At 47.8% G+C, this 17,085-nt stretch overlaps 1 protein-coding gene across 3 annotated transcripts in view; it reads right to left on the bottom strand.

Annotated features, from left to right (window-relative positions):
• The window catches only part of SLC1A2 (solute carrier family 1 member 2), a 141,253-nt gene that overhangs the window by 39,333 nt on the left and 84,835 nt on the right, over positions 1 to 17,085 (bottom strand). For all 3 annotated transcript variants that reach the window (XM_040495446.1, XM_040495445.1, XM_040495444.1), the window contains exons 2-5: positions 11,806 to 11,945; positions 9,832 to 9,984; positions 7,392 to 7,642; positions 2,141 to 2,309 (exon numbers count right to left, since the gene is read on the bottom strand). In XM_040495446.1, the coding sequence (XP_040351380.1) occupies positions 2,141 to 2,309; positions 7,392 to 7,642; positions 9,832 to 9,984; positions 11,806 to 11,945 (713 nt within the window). The remainder of the gene's footprint in view (positions 1 to 2,140; positions 2,310 to 7,391; positions 7,643 to 9,831; positions 9,985 to 11,805; positions 11,946 to 17,085) is intronic.

Below are 17,085 nucleotides of genomic sequence, written 5' to 3'. Positions count from 1 at the left end.
GGAGAGAAAGGAGTCCTTCAAGAAGTAGGAGGCCAGAGTCAGGGTTTTGTCTTCACTTACTGCAATGTTCAATCATTGGGACTTTCCAAAGCCAAAAAAAAAAAAAAAAAAGCCACCTTCTCCACCCTCAGAAGACCAAGGGAAGAATCTTGTTTTAGCCATGATTTGTAAATGAGAAGTTTCCCAACGGTCTAACTTCCCTTGGCTTTCCAGGGCCTCACTCTGCACTTGAACACTCACATCCAGCTTCCATGTCATTTCCCTCTGTCAACACAGCTTCACTGAACTCACTTACTGGAACTGGGGCGTTTCACTTGAACAAAGCCCTTTTAGACTTGGTCACTGGGGCTGAGAGAGTAGTGAGTTGTGTTGAAACTCCCTAGGGCAGCTCAAGGTCAACGTGACTTCCCAGAATCCACTGAGAATCTGGAAACGACCGTGTAAGTCTTCTGAATGATTCACCCCAAAGTTCGGCCTCATTACTCATGGCCTTAACCTCCTGCAGAGTACGTAGAAGACTGTGGGGCCACGTTGACTACGGGGTTTGGGGGAACAGAGCAGGGCTGGGAAGGTCCTGAAAGGCTCACAGACAGTGAGGGGCAGTGGAGGAGAAGGGCTGGATCAGGGGTGGAGGCTGAAGGTATTTGCAGGCTCTCCTCAGAGGAACTCACCCACTTTCTCCTCTCTCTTTCCTCCTGTCACCTCTCACTGATGGTCAACAACGTTTACGGATCTTCCATTGCCTGCCAACCTATTCAGTGTATCTCCTCTCACACTCTCATTGACTCAACCTGTTTCCTTCGAGAACAAACCGAGATGATCCCTCACTGAAGCTTCTGCTTTTCAGTGCCTGGGCAATCCTTCTCTCCTACATCTTTCTCTCAACCATTCTGGGTCAGTTACTCATAAAATTATCAAATTTAGAATAAACAAACAAAACAGACAACCAGGATATCCAGTCAAAATGTGAATTGCAGATAAACAATGAATATATTTTATTTTGGTATAATTATGTCTCGTGCAGTAATTGGGACATACTCTACACTAACAAATCATTTGTTGTTCATCTGAAATTCACACTTAACTCGGCATCCAATACTTTACCTACAACCCTCCTAAGGAGACAAGGGTATTTGATCTCCTAGATGGCAAAGCGGAAGGACCACGGAGCTGATCCATTTCTAACCAGCTGTCTCTCAAACCCTTAGAAATCTTGCTTGCACAGATTAACGTACTTTTTCCACCCAGCTTCCCCATCTGTTCCAGCTTAGGGCCAAATGTCCCTCTTTCTTGTTTATGAGACACCACTCTAACAGTGGGTGGGGGTTATGGTGGGGAGTGGTCCCAGGGGGTGGGCAGGGAGTAAACTGAGCAAAGGGGAGTCACTCCCATGATGGGGAATCTTCATCCTCTGTGGGGGCGTTTTCTTATGGTGCCCCTCAGCTCTCCATTCACCTTGGATAATGACAGTAGCTCAGAAGAGAGCACACACTATATACTACTGTGCTCCACATGCACAATCTCATTTAATGCTCATAATGATCTGCAAGAGAAATGCAATCTCGTCCCGTTACAAATGAATCTCGAGAAGTGAAGCAACTTGGCCATGGGCAGGTCACCAGTGAGTGGTCCATAAGGGATCTGAACCCAGCCTGTCTACCTGCAGAGCCGAAGAACCAAGTAATGGCATGCTATAAAGGCTCCAGGCTAGGGGAAAGGGCTCACTGGAATCCCAGAGAGTTAAACAAGATAATCTTTTGATAAGCTCCTCTGAGCACCAACACCAACACACACTCCTGATAGCACTGTGTTGTTCTAAAGGCTGTGAAAGCTGGGGTGGGCTATCCCTGTGCCTAGTGCAGCACTAGCATGCAGGGCAGTTCAAAAAAAAAAAATGCTGAAAAAAATGGAAGAATTGGATGTGCAACTTCCTGCAATGGACAGTCAGAGAAAGTTACTTGCCAACATCACGTTAGTCCCCTCTCTCTTCCCATAACTGACCTCTAGCTGCCATGTTTCCTCACGGTCCTGCTTGCCTCTCTCCCTCTTCCTTAATCTTTCAACGAGGGATGCCGAGGCGCTGAGATGCAGGAAAGGTTGGCCATCGTCTCCCCCCAGAGGTGAGCACCACGATGCCTACCTAAGACATTCATGCCATCCTTGAACTCCAGGCCCTTCTTGATAACCACCTTCGCTTCCTCAGGCACCTCCGTCACAGTCTCGTTCAATAATGAGATGACAGCGTTGGTGGCATTGCCTTCCTCATCTGATGGAGGTGCCACCAGGACTTTCTTGGTCACCGTTTGAATCTAATGGAGTGGGAGGAGGAGGGAGGAACATAAAGATAAGGCGTTTGACCACCAAAAGCCTAGGCACTTAGACGTTTTTAAAATCCCTAGGATGTTAAAAAACTAATTAAGAAATATCAAAACAAGGTTATGAAAGTTGGGGAATAGTTCAATGTTTGTGTTTAACAAAGTGATATTTTATTATACACATACAGTAGGAAACGACTGTCCTCATCACTTGATAATTATAGGACTGACAGCACTCATTTGTAATGTAGTGTGATCCAGTAATGGGACACAAGCTTCGAGTTGGGGGACAGTCCCATGATTGTAGCCCTTGATTGCAGCCTCTTTCAGTCCCATGATTGTAGCCCTGCATCTCAGAGACAACATCCAGCATCGATCACCGAAGCTCTTCATAATTGTGAACCCCAGTTGGATGGCCCTTCTTGCCTCTTGGGAGGGGCCCTGGATCTGGCCAAGAGTCAGAAAGTGAGTGTCTTCGCAGGGAACAGGTCCACCTGTTTTGTTCCTTCCTGCCTGGGACCTGTCTGGCGGTCTTCACAGGCGAAGCCTCATTCGGGCTCCTTCCAGAGTCATGGTCTGGAGCTGGGCAGCTCCATCTGGGCACCAGATGCTGGGTACTCGCAGCTGCCAGCAGCTGCCATGACAGGATTGTTGGCTTATATTTCAGACCAAAAATGTAAGATGGGAAGACACCCACTCCTTCTGGGCAGTGATGCCAAGCTTTGCTCAATGTTTGCCAAGCATCTCTGTGCAAGTGGCCCCCAGAGAACCTCTCATGCTATTCCTCGACATCTGTGGCATCCATTCTAATTTTAAAGGTGCCAGGCACCCTGCATGCAGAGTGCTGTAAAACACACTTCCGAGCCCCGAGAAACAATACCTCCAAGGGCATTAAAATAGAACTCCTGCAGAATCCTAGAATGTCAGTGCTGGTACATAGCAGGCAACAGATGGCTAAACCCTGAATAGCTATGGGAGAGGAGGCATGGAGAACTCAGATGACCTGTCAGATGGCACAGAGTTCTTGGCAGAGCTGGGACTTGAACTCCGAGGGCCACCACCGAGTTCTTCCACTCCCTGTGCTACCGACACCCAATCCTACGGCAGCTAGGCCTAACAGTGAGCTGACCAGCTCTCCAAAGTGGGAGAGAAGCACGATGTGGCTCTGTTCTAGCCTGGCCATGTGTGCTTGCGCAGCGAGGAAGGAAGCTCAGGCTGAGTGTGCAAGGGGAGGACAGGCAGCTCCTGGGCTCCTGGGTCTGGGCAACGTTGGCAAGAAGAAAGAATGCAGGCATGATCAGAAGAGTCACACTCCCAGGAAAAATGGGAGGGCCAGAAGCCAACATTCTCTGTCCTGAGAATGCCATAGAAGCCAAGTCTTGAGTTCAAAGGACTAACGGCCATGGTCGTAAACAAGTGGTGGCTCTCAGGAACAGGTGGCAGCAGGTGTGGCATGTTTGACACATATTATCTCTTATGTCAACAGTAGCCCCTCAAGGCTCAGGGGGCTCGCTAACTGCAGGGCAGAAAGCTAGCTAGTTGCTGAAGCAGGATTCAAAATGAGTTACGTTTGACTCCCAAATCAGCTTCCAAACAGCACGGGCCAGTGGCTCAGGTTGAAGGCGAGGAGATAGGGATACTGGAACACAGGCCTGGTCTCTGCCTCAGTTCATGAGCCGAGCCTGTCTGGGTTGGACAACCCCGTCTGGATGCCAACTCCAGTCTACCCGAGTCCAAGCCACCAGGGTCTGTCGCCTTAAAACAGGTTGGTTCTGGACTGTGTCCCCCAACGCCCGAACATAAGTAAGTTCCACTGGGCGGGGACCCTGGCTGTCTCATTGCCTGTGGCATCTTGCGCACAGTGGAGAGCCAGCACCCAGGACGTGCTCTCAAATATCAGATGGATGAGCAAACACACACATCACTGGATTCCCCGCAAGAGAAGACCCATGCGGTCCCTGTGGCTAGCCTTGACTGAATGCGGTCAGACAGCCCCTGACATCCCGCTGCTGTCCTGGACAGCTCACGCCGGTTCAGCCCTAAGCAGCAAGCAGGAGGCCCCGCTGCCCTCCAAGACACAGGGCCTGCCACCTAGAGCAAGGCAGCCTCTGCTCCGGGGACAGTGCGCCTGCCTCTTTCCATCTCTGTGTCTAACTGTGGCAGTGAAGCCCTCCACACCCAAGGCAAGCTTTTTGTAGTCACTTCCAGCTGTATCCCAAGGGCACAGAAAGCACTTGCCTGGCATCCCTTCTCTCTGGTAATGGGATATCACCCTACAACGGTTCCCTTTCGCTGAACCCTCTTCAAGGGCCCCCTGGGCCCATGGATTCCTTCTAGTTTAAGACCCCCTGGGCTTCTGGGCTGCCTGAGATGTACATGCTCCCTTGCCCTGAGGTAAATAAAAGAGTCTACACATTTTTCCCTCTGATTGTCCCAACTCAAAGGGGCAGTGACCCTGGACTGAGCTGGGGGGTGGTGGGGGGGGGGGGGGCTAAGGGCTCATTCCTCATACGAATATTGCCAGTGGAAGGGTGGGTCCAGGGCAGGGACGGGGCAGGGAATGGCTCAGCCCTCTATTCTAGTGTGCACAGTAGCCCTGCCGTGGGCAGCTTCATACGGAGATCGCCCACTGACCGGACAGGTCACCGAGTGAGCGTGGCTAACACCACTAAAGCTCACCCAAGATCAGAGCAACGGCTCCTGGAGCCTGTCTGCCTCAGTCCTGCTTTGCTACGACGAAGGGGTCGCCTCTCATGGAGCATGGTCATGACGGGGCCCAGGAAGGAGGCCCCAGTCCGTGCCTCCGTCGTGCCTCTCGTGCTACCCCTCCCCCCAGTCCCAGAGTGCTTTCATCTAAGTAGGTTCCCTCTAGAGAGGGAGCGCCAGGAAGCACCCCTCCCTTCCCTTCCCACCCTACCTCCCCAGCTGAAATGGCTTCTTTTATTTTTTTATTATGTGTTAATGGAGGCTTTTTGATTTGTCCTTTGTGGTTGTTCTCGAATTTTATTTCATTTTTCCTTTTGATCGAAGTAGAGTGGACACACGATGTATTTCGTTAGCTTCAGCTGTACCACACAGTGATTTGACAAGTCTACACATCACGCCTTGCTCACCACAAGTGTAGTTACCGTCTGTCCCCTCACAACACCGTTACAGTATCATTGGCTACAGTCCCTGTGCTGTGCCTTTCACCCCCACGACTTCTTCCTTCTATAACAGGAAGCCTATGCCTCCCCCTCTCCTTCACCCACTTTGCCCATCCCCCACTTCCTTCCCTCTGACAACCATCGGTTTATTCTCCGTAAGTAGAAGGCTGTTGCTGCTTTTTACATGTTTGTTTATTCATTTGTCTTGGCTTTTGTTGTTGTTGTTGTTGTTGTTGTTTTAGTTTGTACATATAAGTGAAATCACGTGGTATTTGTCTTTCTCTGACTTATTTCACTTAGCACCATGCCCTCCGGGTCCATCCACGTTGTCGCAAATGGCAAAAAAATCTCATTCTTTTTCACGGCTGAGTACTATTCCATCGTGTATATGTATATACGCCACATCTCCTTTATCCATGAGATGGTTTCCTTTAATGTAGCCCTCTGCCGTAAGTGCCACCAACACAGCACTGGAAATCAGAGAACACATCTTAACCCAGAGTAAGCGGGGCCCAGCCGGGGTTGACAATAGGATTTGGGAGACAGCTGGGAAAGTAAACTTTTCCCCTAGGCAGCCTGTCTCCGAAGTTCATTCTTCTGTGGTTCCCTGGAAGTGGCTGGAGGAGATTCCCGGGTTCTGGTTGAACCTTGGTGCTAGCTCTCCCTGCACGGGCTAATGGGAACTGATGCGAATTCTCAGCTAACCTGACCTTGGGGGCTAGATAACAGGCTGGGGAGCGAGGCCTCAGTCTCTCTCTCTCTCTCTCAGTGGTTCCACCGAGCAGAATCATCCATTTTCTTAAATTAGAAGCTTTAAAAAACTCGATCTGCCCGTATGCAGTCAGCAGGAGCAAACATCACTACAAACCTTTGTAGAGCCGTTTTGCAACATCCAGCAAATTTGAAATCTAGAACTCCTGGGCAGGACATGAGCCCCCAAGAATTTATTTTTCAGAAATAACTACACAATCGTGAGGAGAGAGAGAGAGAGATGATGGTAAGGCACTGTTAAATAAAAGAGTACGGCACAGCACAGTATATACAATGCAGTTACCACTCGGGTTGAATTTTCTTCTAAAGATTATGCACACAGGCAAAATCTATATATGGAAGGAAACAAAATTCCCAGCATGAGTAGTTCTAGGGAAGGGAAGTACATCTACACCGTTTAAACTTTTTACAGCCCTCATGTATTACTTCCACAATTTGAAAACACCCAATCCCCGGGCCTATACTAGAGATTCTGACTCTGTAAGGCATGTGTCTTTTTTATTTATTTATTTTTTTTAAATTTTTTTTTTCAACGTTTTTTATTTATTTTTGGGACAGAGAGAGACAGAGCATGAACGGGGGAGGGGCAGAGAGAGAGGGAGACACAGAATCGGAAACAGGCTCCAGGCTCCGAGCCATCAGCCCAGAGCCCGACGCGGGGCTCGAACTCACGGACCGCGAGATCGTGACCTGGCTGAAGTCGGACGCTTAACCGACTGCGCCACCCAGGCGCCCCGGCATGTGTCTTTTTTAAATGCATCACCTGTGGTGTTGCTATCCTACCAACATAGAGACCCACTGGGCACTCGAGAGGGTTGAAGGCAAGGGTGATTTTCAAACGTGTGCCCTTGGACAGCCCATCCATGGAAACCAAAAAACCAGGGAAAAAGTAACGGGATGGGGGAAAAAAGGAAGAAGGGGAATCCCAGAGCAAAGAGATGTGAAGTGAGCTGGAAAAAAAGGAAGGTTAATAAAATAAAGCAAAATACGACTTCAATCCCAAAATCCTGCTCCAAATCACCTCCTACAATCCCTAGACAGAGGAAATTAAATATGGGAAAATTGCTCCCCAGGGCTGGTTCACTGAAACACTCCCTAAGTTATTATCTTGATAACTGAAGGAGGCTAGAAAGGCAAGAACATCAGAACTTTGGGTTACCTGCTGAAAACAGGCTTGGACAAGGTTTTCAGGGAAGAGATTTCGGATGAGGTCCAGGAAGGCATCCAGGCTGGACACTTCATCATTTTTCTTCCCGGGTCCCAGCTGCTTCTTGAGTTTGGGGTTCCCTGGGTGGATGGCCAAGACCAAGATGACCCCCAGCACTGCGGCAATGACGGTTGTGGACATGTAATACACCATGGCTCTCGTGCCCAAGCGTCCACTGGCTTTAGCATCCAGGCCCGACAAACCTGGATTGAAATGATATGGGAAGGATTAATCCTACGATGCCCATCGCTGCATACCTAGAACGTGGCTTCCTATTACTCAAATGCATGAATGGTTAATTAAACCTCCTCCTACTGAATGTTTGGTCCTACAAATCCTATAGTTTACAGTTCTTTTGTCTATTATTATTTTATTTTAGAGAGAGAGAGCACGCGCGTGCACACGAGAAGAGGAGAGGGGCAGAGGAAGGAAGAGAGAATCCTAAGCAGGCTCCATGCTCAGCACGGAGCCTGACACGGGGCTTGATCCCATGACCCTGGGATCATGACCCGAGCCGAATCAAGAGTCCAACGCTCAACTGACTGAGCCACCTAGGTGCCCCCTACAGTTTACCGTTCTATTCTCCCAGGACATTTTTGAGATTCTAGAGAACCAGAGTTGAAGATTTCTGGTTCGGAGTTTATAAAATGATCAATGACTACTTTCTGTCAGTCTGCAATAGTGAGTTCAAGTTGAATGTATTCCATTTTTTAATTCTGAGAGCATGTCCTCCCCGCTTATTTGGTATTAAGATATCCTTTCTTTATGAGGTGATGGTGCTAGAACTTTTTCTTTCAATGTCCTCACTTAAAAGACAAAAACAAAAAGAAAACAAAAACAAAACAAAAAATCTGGCAGTCCTGGTGACTGATATCAAGCATCTAGCATAGCGATCTAGCACAGCCCTCACTCCTCCAAGGCGAAGCATGACGGAGACCCACATTTTCCAACCCAGTGCAGGGATTAGAGAACACAAAGGTGGGTGCTCTGTCTACACTGTGGGAGGTTCTGTGATTGTTAGAGGAAATTCCAAGCAAGTCACAAAAACTCCTGCCTTCACTAGGTTTTTTCCCAGTTGTATGTTCAATTTTTCTACTTCCTGGTTTCAGTTTCTGCTTTTACTAGACAGAGAGATTGTAGCCCTTGCTGTGCGGGAGGAAGTCACTGGTGCAAAGTTTTCTGAATTAAGCTGACTTATCTACAAGCCACTTCTCCTTACAACCTAAAGTCGGATTCTGGCCAACAGACACTAAGTTTCCTTGCCAGGTTGACCAGTATATGGTCTGTTAAACAGCCACGGAGAATACTTTCTCTGGTTTGAAAAGGAGCCTTTAAGGTTAAAGCACAGTTTCACTCAGTCTGGGGCTGATTGACGAGACCCTGCATTCACTGGGCTCGCTGGTTGACCCGAGATGAGACTATAGAACAACGTGGCTTAGCGTCTGAATCTCTTGACGTTTCGAGAGCCTCACTTCCTTCATCAGGTGGACAGCTTTCTCAAGGTCACCTAGATGGCACCAAGTATCAATCAAAGCCTAGCTTTCAGCCTTAAATCCGAGCCCAGTCTTTAAACTACATCAGTTTAATGGGGCGCCTGGCTGGCTCAGTCGGTTAAGCATCCAACTTTGACTCAGGTCGTGATCCCGCGGTTTGTGAGTTCAAGCCCCGTGTCAGGGCCTGTGCTGACAGCTTAGAGTGTGCAGCCTGCTTTGGATTCTGTGTCTCCCTCTCTCAGCCTCTTGCCTGCTCACTCTCTCTCTCTCTCTCTCTCTCAAAAAGTAAATAAATATTTAAAAAATTAAAAAAAAATAAACTACATCAATTTGTACCGTATTTGAGCAGTGTTATTTAGTAAAGAGAAAACTACCAGCATAAGCCCAGACAGGTGAGGACATTCTTTGCAATAAAAGACTTCTTTCAGCCCCAAAGAGTTGAACCTGATTTACACTTTAAGGGTAACTTTCTTCTTAAAAACTTGAAGGGTTTCACATCTAGTATTTAATTTATTTTTAACACCCACTTCCTTCTACACCCAGTTAAATAGTAAAGAGAAAATGTCCTTTTCTATTTATTGCTTTTATCAGAATCTGAGCGAAATATAATTTGGAAAATGAGAAAAGTATACATTCAAAATTGAAATCACTATAGTTCTTGACCCTTTCAACATGTGGCAGTTTCCTTTTCGTCTCTTATTGCTGGACAGAAGCACTGACCAACAGATGAGAGATTCGTTTTGGGCTGATAGTCCCCATTTTAGAGACAGGAAAACCAAGGCTCTGAAATAAAGTGACACAGACAATCACATTCATTCATTCATTCATTCATTCAAGCAAATTGAGATTTGATGGTCACTCCACAAACCAGATGGGAGTACGATCCCCTGTGGCCTCACCTGTGATTAAGCTGGAGATGATGAGAGGCAGGATAAGCATTTTTAGCATCCTCATGAGTATATCCCCTGGGAAGGCTATTAACATAACCACGTCAGGGTGGAGAGGAGATGCCAAGCGGAGAAGCCCTCCACATACTGCCCCCAGGATGACACCTATAAGGGAGAGGGGAAGATATCTGAATTTATTTTGGGCCCAATAAAGTGACTAACTGTAGGGATTCTGCAACGTTGACCTTTCTCATACTGCTCCATTATCGGACAATGAATAGCACGTAACGAAAATACCATTAGATCGGAAAGTCGACGTTGACGACTAGTGATAGAATACTGTGTACCTCCAACTATTCTAAAAGGCAGTACTGACAGGGTCAAGGAGAGCCCTCTCAAGGCTTTGTGAGAAGGAGGATCAGGTAACTTGACTAACTTCTTTGAAGATACTGTCCACTGGTAGAGTCAGAAATATAGTCAGAAATAATCCATAGTGCCAGATACTGCTTCCCAGGCCCTCCAAGCCTAGGCCTGGCCATTGGTATGGTGTTTAACATATTCCTTCCCTTTCTGACTGGATACCAGATAAAAGGAACATTTGATTTTCCAAGCCGGTGCGAGTTTTCTTTTTCCTTCTATTTTCTTTGGCTCCCAACAATTTCCCCATGGCTCATTCTCAAGTTTTGTCCTTGACTTCTATGTTCTCTTGCATAATCTTTAGACTTGCTGATTTTATGGCAGATTGCGGGGAGGGGGGTTCTCTAAAAGTGTATAATTTGGGAAGAAACAATTTAGGCAGAGTTGCTGGCAGGAGCCTTTCACTTTGCATACTTGGGGATTCCACGAGACAAACTTTGGATCTCTGCAGACAGGAGGCCGACATAAAAGACCCTTGTAGAAACCACGAATCAGGTCATAGCACCACTGGCTAGGAGGGAGGGAGGAAGTTCCTACATCCGTGGGCTATGATGTTAACTCCAGGGATGGGAGGGGAGTGATGTGTCCAAAAGCCTGATGGTTTTTACTTCTACAGGTAAAAAATATACTTCTTTAGAATCTACGATGAGTGAAATTTCTTCACGTGGAAGGTAACCTTTGGAAACCCTACCACACCTCTGTCTTCTTTCATTAAGGAAACTGAGCTGTGGCAAGCCCCCAGTCCAGACCCTGGTCCGCTGACATCCAAGATGACTGACTCAAAGGAGAAGTCATGGAACGGAGTGGGGAAAGGGCAAGGCGTGATGAGTTGTTCATTGCTTCTGTATGCAGCCTAAGTGAGAGCTGAAGAACAAGGAGGGATCGAGAGAGGAAATGATGTGGTTGTCACTACAAAATACTGCAATCTCCCCATTTTCAGTAAACCCTGGTTGAAAACCAAGACCAAGGTGTGTCAACAGTCACACCAAAGGGCAACCACAGCCTGGGCGAGGTCTGAAGCAGAGGAATCAGACTCTTGTGAAGGAGCCAGACCAGATCCAGGCTTCTGGACAAACCTCTTCTACCCTGACCTCATTAGCTAATGTACTAATTTAATCTAAGTTAATGAGGGTGTTCGTAGGTGACACGTTGGGAGCCCTCTTCGTGGGGTTTTCAGCAACTGCTGCCTTTATCTCCATGCAGGTATTTCTCTAAGTGTGGTATGCTGACCATCTGTCTTGGAACCACCTAGAAGATTTGTTAAGATGGAGATTCGAAGGCCTCACTGCGGATGGGCCAAAGTCTCCGTGTGCAGGGCCGGGGAATCCGTGTGTTCACACGCTCACAAGAGGTGGTGAGGACCACTAGAATCCCAAAGGAGAAAACAGATAGCTAGGGCAGGTGGATGGGAGACTGTATCGTCAAGGCAGCCGTGCCTGGGCAAAGGAGGCCTTAGGCTCCTTTACAGGGGGAGGGGCTTCTTTTACAGGGGGAGGGCGGCCTGTGGGAGCCAGCTTCCCCACAGAGCCCGGAGACAGCCAGAGAAGACAGGCAGGCCCTGTCACCTACCAAACACGGTCAGTGTGAGCAGGAGATTCTTCCCCAGCTTGTCACACAGGCGCAGGCCCAGAGGCCGGTGCTTCGGCTCCTCCGAGCTGAGATGGCTGTCGTGCATCCGTACTTCGACCTGCTTGGGCATGTTGTTGGCACTGCAAGAAGAGGAAAGGTCGTGGTGAGGGCCTGCTGGGTGCCCCCCTTGTGCAGTCTGTGGGGCTCAGGTAATAGCAGGTCAAACAGGCCTCCCGCCAGGCACGGTGGGGGTATCTAGAACCCCTGGCAGGAAAATAAAAACCAGAGCAACTCGGGATTCTGAATTGCAGTTACCTGTAGGCAGGACGCCAGGACACATGGAACATCTACGCACCAGGCACTTTTATCCCTAGCATCTTGGATCATCATAGTAAAGAAAAGGCATACCACAAGGCAGGGTGAGGTTCTTCCAAGAGTTGCCCACCATGGCAACTCTGAGAGGCAAGTATTTCGGCTCTGTTTTCCAGAGAGTAACTTGCTCAGGGTCACAAGGCCAGAAGAAATAGAGATACAGGGGCGCCTGGGTGGCTCAGTCCATTAAGCGTCTGACTTTGGCTCAGGTCATGATCTCACAGCTCGTGGGTTCTAGCCCTGCGTCAGGCTCTGTGCTGACAGCTCAGAGCCTGCAGCCTGTTTGGGATTCTGTGTCTCCCTCTCTCCCTGCCCCTCCCCGACTCGTGCTCTGTCTGTCTGTCTCTCTCTTTCAAAAATAAACATTATAACATTTTTTTAAAAAAATAAAAGAAATGGAGATATCAACCCAGCTATATCTGCCTCCAAAACCTGAGCTCTTTCATTCTTGTATCAATAGCCCAAAGTTACCTTTGGGTTATCTCAGGTCAGAAGAGTCATGACCTAAGTCACGCTAAATTCAAATGCCTCTGAGCTCAAGCCTTCCCAATCCTGGTCATGGAAAAGTCATAAATGTGGGCGGTCCAAGTTTTGCCTCTCTTTTGGAAAGCATGGTCTATCTAGTTTTTTAAAAATTCAATCAACTGTGGTTTTTATTTTTTTTTTATTTTTTTTTTTATTTTTTTTCAATGTTTATTTTATTTTTGGGACAGAGAGAGACAGAGCATGAACGGGGGACGGGCAGAGAGAGAGGGAGACACAGAATCGGAAACAGGCTCCAGGCTCCGAGCCATCAGCCCAGAGCCCGACGCGGGGCTCGAACTCACGGACCGCGAGATCGTGACCTGGCTGAAGTCGGACGCTTAACCGACTGCGCCACCCAGGCACCCCTCAACTGTGGTTTTTAAAAGGTCATCTGCATTATCAGGGCTTTGCTAAGCTGCCCAAGAGTCATGCTACTCAGCGTCAAAGAAGTGTGGCTTTAAGAAGCACGTGATCCCCTTCAGCCCTCAGTGCAGCCCAGCCCTTTCCCAGATAAGCCCCATGCTGTGATGAGAGTCTTACAGGGGTGGTTGCGGGGAATGAGTACACTGCCTCTTTTTCCAGCTTGGTCATTGGCAGGCCAGTAAGATTTCAAATTTAGGCTTGGAGATTCACATCGGGAGGCCAATTTTTTTTATTTCGCCAGCTTAAGACCCTTTTGTTCGTTGCCATTTACAATCGCCATCGTGTGATTTAAAAAATCCTTTAAAGATTCTGTGTCTCCCTCTCTCTCTGACCTTCCCCCATTCATGCTCTGTCTCTCTCTGTCTCAAAAATGAATAAACGTTAAAAAAAAAAATTAAAAAAAAATCCTTTAAGTCTTTAACACCGAGAAAGACAGGTCATGGTCTCTGAATAAATGGCAATGCCTTCTAAGATGGGAGGGAGCTAGCCTTACCCAGATATTGTCTCCAGAGATTGGGAAAGCCTTCCTTTGGAACCAGTATCAATCGGCGGACCAGGGGTTTGGAATCACTGGTTATAATGGAAAGCATGTGGGCTTTGGAGACAGGGAACCTGGGCTTTAAATCATGCCTCCATCACTTGCTAACTGTGTGGTGTGTCGAAAGAAGGCCTTGGGGCGCCTGGGTGGCTCAGTCAGTTAAGCGTCCGACTTCGGCTCAGGTCGTGATCTCGCGGCTTGTGGGTTTGAGCCCCGCCTCGGGCTCTGTGCTGACAGCTCAGAGCCTGGAGCCTCTTCAGATTCTGTGTCTTTCTCTCTCTCTCTGCCCCTCCCCCACTCACACTCTGTCTCTCTCTCTCTCTCTCTCTCAAAAATAAATAAACATTAAAAAAAAAAAAGAAAGAAAGAAGGCCTCAATGCCTACCTTGCGGACATTAAACATGGTAAGATAGGTTAGGGGCCTCGCATGACACCTGGCATAGGTTGTGACTTTCTCCAGGCAGCACGGGCACACACCATATTCATCAAGTTCATTACAAGGGTGACGTTTGCTCCACCATTCCAACAAGACACCAAGCTTAGCTTCCAGAGTCTCAGATTTAAGACCAGGGGCCCAAATACAACTACGTCCTCTTTCCTAACAGGCTCCTTAATATACTCGCTACCAAAATGTTTTGAAATTAGGAATGATGTCTCATGATCTGGTTAGACTACCCAAACGAAAATATTAGTCAAAATATCAGCATCTCGGTCTCCCCTTCGTGGCCTAATTATCTACTCAATCTAGTTAGTTTTGGGGCAGCCTCTGACTAGCTGTCATGTGTGTGCTAATGATCACTCAGACTGTCTGAAAAAGAAAGTAGGGCATGACTGCTCGCAGCAAGCACATGAGGGCCAATCTGGTCAGCAAGCAAGAAACACCACTTCCTCTAATCTCCACGGGAAACAGACAGAAAGGCTCTTTTTACAACACAGCAGGGGAAAATGATCAAAACGATCTTTTTTAACATGGGTAGACCATATGTCTCCATTGGGATCTTTTGATATTTTTAAGCAGTTCTCCAGACAGTAAGCAATCTAAAGCTCCAAACCAGGAAGCGGCCAACAAAGAACGGAGGCCGTGTGTGTTTTGAAATGGCGAGTGCATCCGTCAGCCAGCCTTTGGCATCACTCTAGGTCCCCTTGAGATTGTAAACCCCTCTGCCTCCTGCTTCATTTGAATCCCTTTTGCCACTGAAGTTAGACTCAGGCACACGATTGGTATTTAAGTGAGACTAGCAAGCATTTCGACCAAATGCTCTGGCAAGATCCAAAGGATATAATGAAAGTGTCAGGCACCAAAACAGCCACGTCAAAGTGAAGACACGCCAGTGTTAGGTAAACGCACACACGCAGTCCAGCAGTGTGGCTGAGTGATGCGCACAATTCTTAGTTGTACGCACCTGCTGTATGTTTAATGGTTTGTTTCTCAGGCCATGACAAAATGTCCCCGAAACCCTGAATCAAAACGGCCACATCAAAGTGGCAGCATCAAAATGCCACGAACCCACATGTATTTATTGAGAGGATCCCTGTGACTTCCTCAGCTCCCTTGAAATTAACCAGATGCTCATAGGCTCAGAGGAGGTTCTGACATGGGCTCGTAGAGAATGATTTGCGACGTACATCAGGAACCCAGCTTGCATCTAGGAACACAAAGTCCCCTAAGAACTCTTGGTAGCAATTCTATACCAGCCTACATGATCACCACATCACCAGAACACGGGAGAGCCTGAAGTGGGGAATATTATAGAACACAGCATCAGATCATACGATACAACAGCACAGAGCTGTTTGTAAGACTTATACCTACATGGCATATGAATGCTGGTTACTGAATGCACATAATAACAGTGGCAGTAACAAGGATACCTGGTATTTACCAAGTATTTTATATGTCAAATGCTATCCTCAGGAGAGAGTAAGGTGTAATCCCTGCTCTTAAAGAGCTTGTCAAGGGAATCTGCTTTACACGTGGGCCGTGGTCAAGCTCTGCAGGGGGTGCTGGGGAAATGGGAAAAATGGTACCCAACGTAGCTTTGGGGAAGAACAGTGTTCAAGGACAGCTCCCAGGAGGGCTGACACCAGAGTTGTATCTTAAAGAATGGATCTAATTCAAAGGTCTATATCCGTCACCGGTCCGTGAACCCTGGGAGAGCAGGGCTGGATCTTTCACACCTGGTACCAAGGGCTTGATGACTATTTGCTCGAAGAAATTATAAACTGGAAAGCAACTACAAAGGGCAGGCACCTTCCTTTCTCCTGGGAATGAGGCCCTTTTATGGACAGAGTGGCAGCATATCGCTTCTGCAAGCCTCTTTCCGGTCTTGCGTTTACTCCACAGATTTCTACTGGACACATACGACAGGTCCCATGCTGTTCTGGATGCTAAAGATATCACAATAAACGAAGCAAGCAGAACCCTTGCTCTCATGCAGTGAACATTTTAGTGGAACAACAAATAAATGGACGCACATATTTCACGTGGAAATACGCGCTGGGAGGAAACTGACACGTGGGGAGGAGGCGTGCTGTATTTTGCATCAGGTGGCTGGGGAAGGCTTCTGTGATAAGGGGGCCTTAAAACCAAAACCTGCAGGGAATGAGGGCTCTCCTACATGAATCAGGCAATTTATCCAGAGCTTAGGAAATACATGGAATGTACACCGTTTAGAAACCTGTATTTCCACACTGGAGCCTGAAGCTCCCACCAGATGCAACTCCGGGTGTCTACATGCTGGTTTCTTAGCACGGGCACTGATTCAAATGAATGTCGAACCAGTAACGCCGCGCTCTATTACCATCATGCATATGATGGGGAGTTTCGGCTGTCCCAGCTCCCAGCAAGAGGAATGAGACCAGGGAGAGGTGAGCTGGACACCAAAGGAAGGCTAAGGTCACAACAGCCTGCACATTTGCTTCCCTGGCAATGAACAGAAAGGGCAAGACCTGATACGGGCAAGCTCACCGGAGAAACACAGTCAGTTATTTCGAGTGTGTGCACTTTCCCCCTTATCATTCCTCCCTTCCTACAACCTGTGCCTGTGTACACAGAAAAGCAATAAGGAGTTTAGAAGCTCAGGTGTGCCTTGGTGAGATCAAGTCCATCCAGCCTGATGCTGGCCAACCCCGCTGACCACCTGTTTCCACTTGAGTGCCTTCTGGATGGAACATTTAGCAATGCAACTCCTTAACACTGGAAGTTCTACATGCCAATTCCGCTGGATCGCTCTCTATTGGCCCACAAAGGAAGGCCATGTGATGGGACATCTGTTTGGATAATTGAAAACTTCAAGAATGAGCCTATAATTTCCTTCAGCCATAACGTCTCCGCTGAATTAGTTAAACGGCTGTTAATTTCGCAGTCACTGCCCTGTCCCTTCTCACGCAAATCCGCGAGTACTGTTTCAGCTTTATCGCGC

This window comes from Herpailurus yagouaroundi, unplaced genomic scaffold (assembly GCF_014898765.1).
Source record: "Herpailurus yagouaroundi ecotype Mexico unplaced genomic scaffold, PumYag 187, whole genome shotgun sequence".
NCBI lineage: Eukaryota > Metazoa > Chordata > Mammalia > Carnivora > Felidae > Herpailurus > Herpailurus yagouaroundi.
The sequence above is the reverse complement of the archived record's forward strand: the minus strand, read 5'-3'. Positions and strand labels throughout refer to the sequence as shown.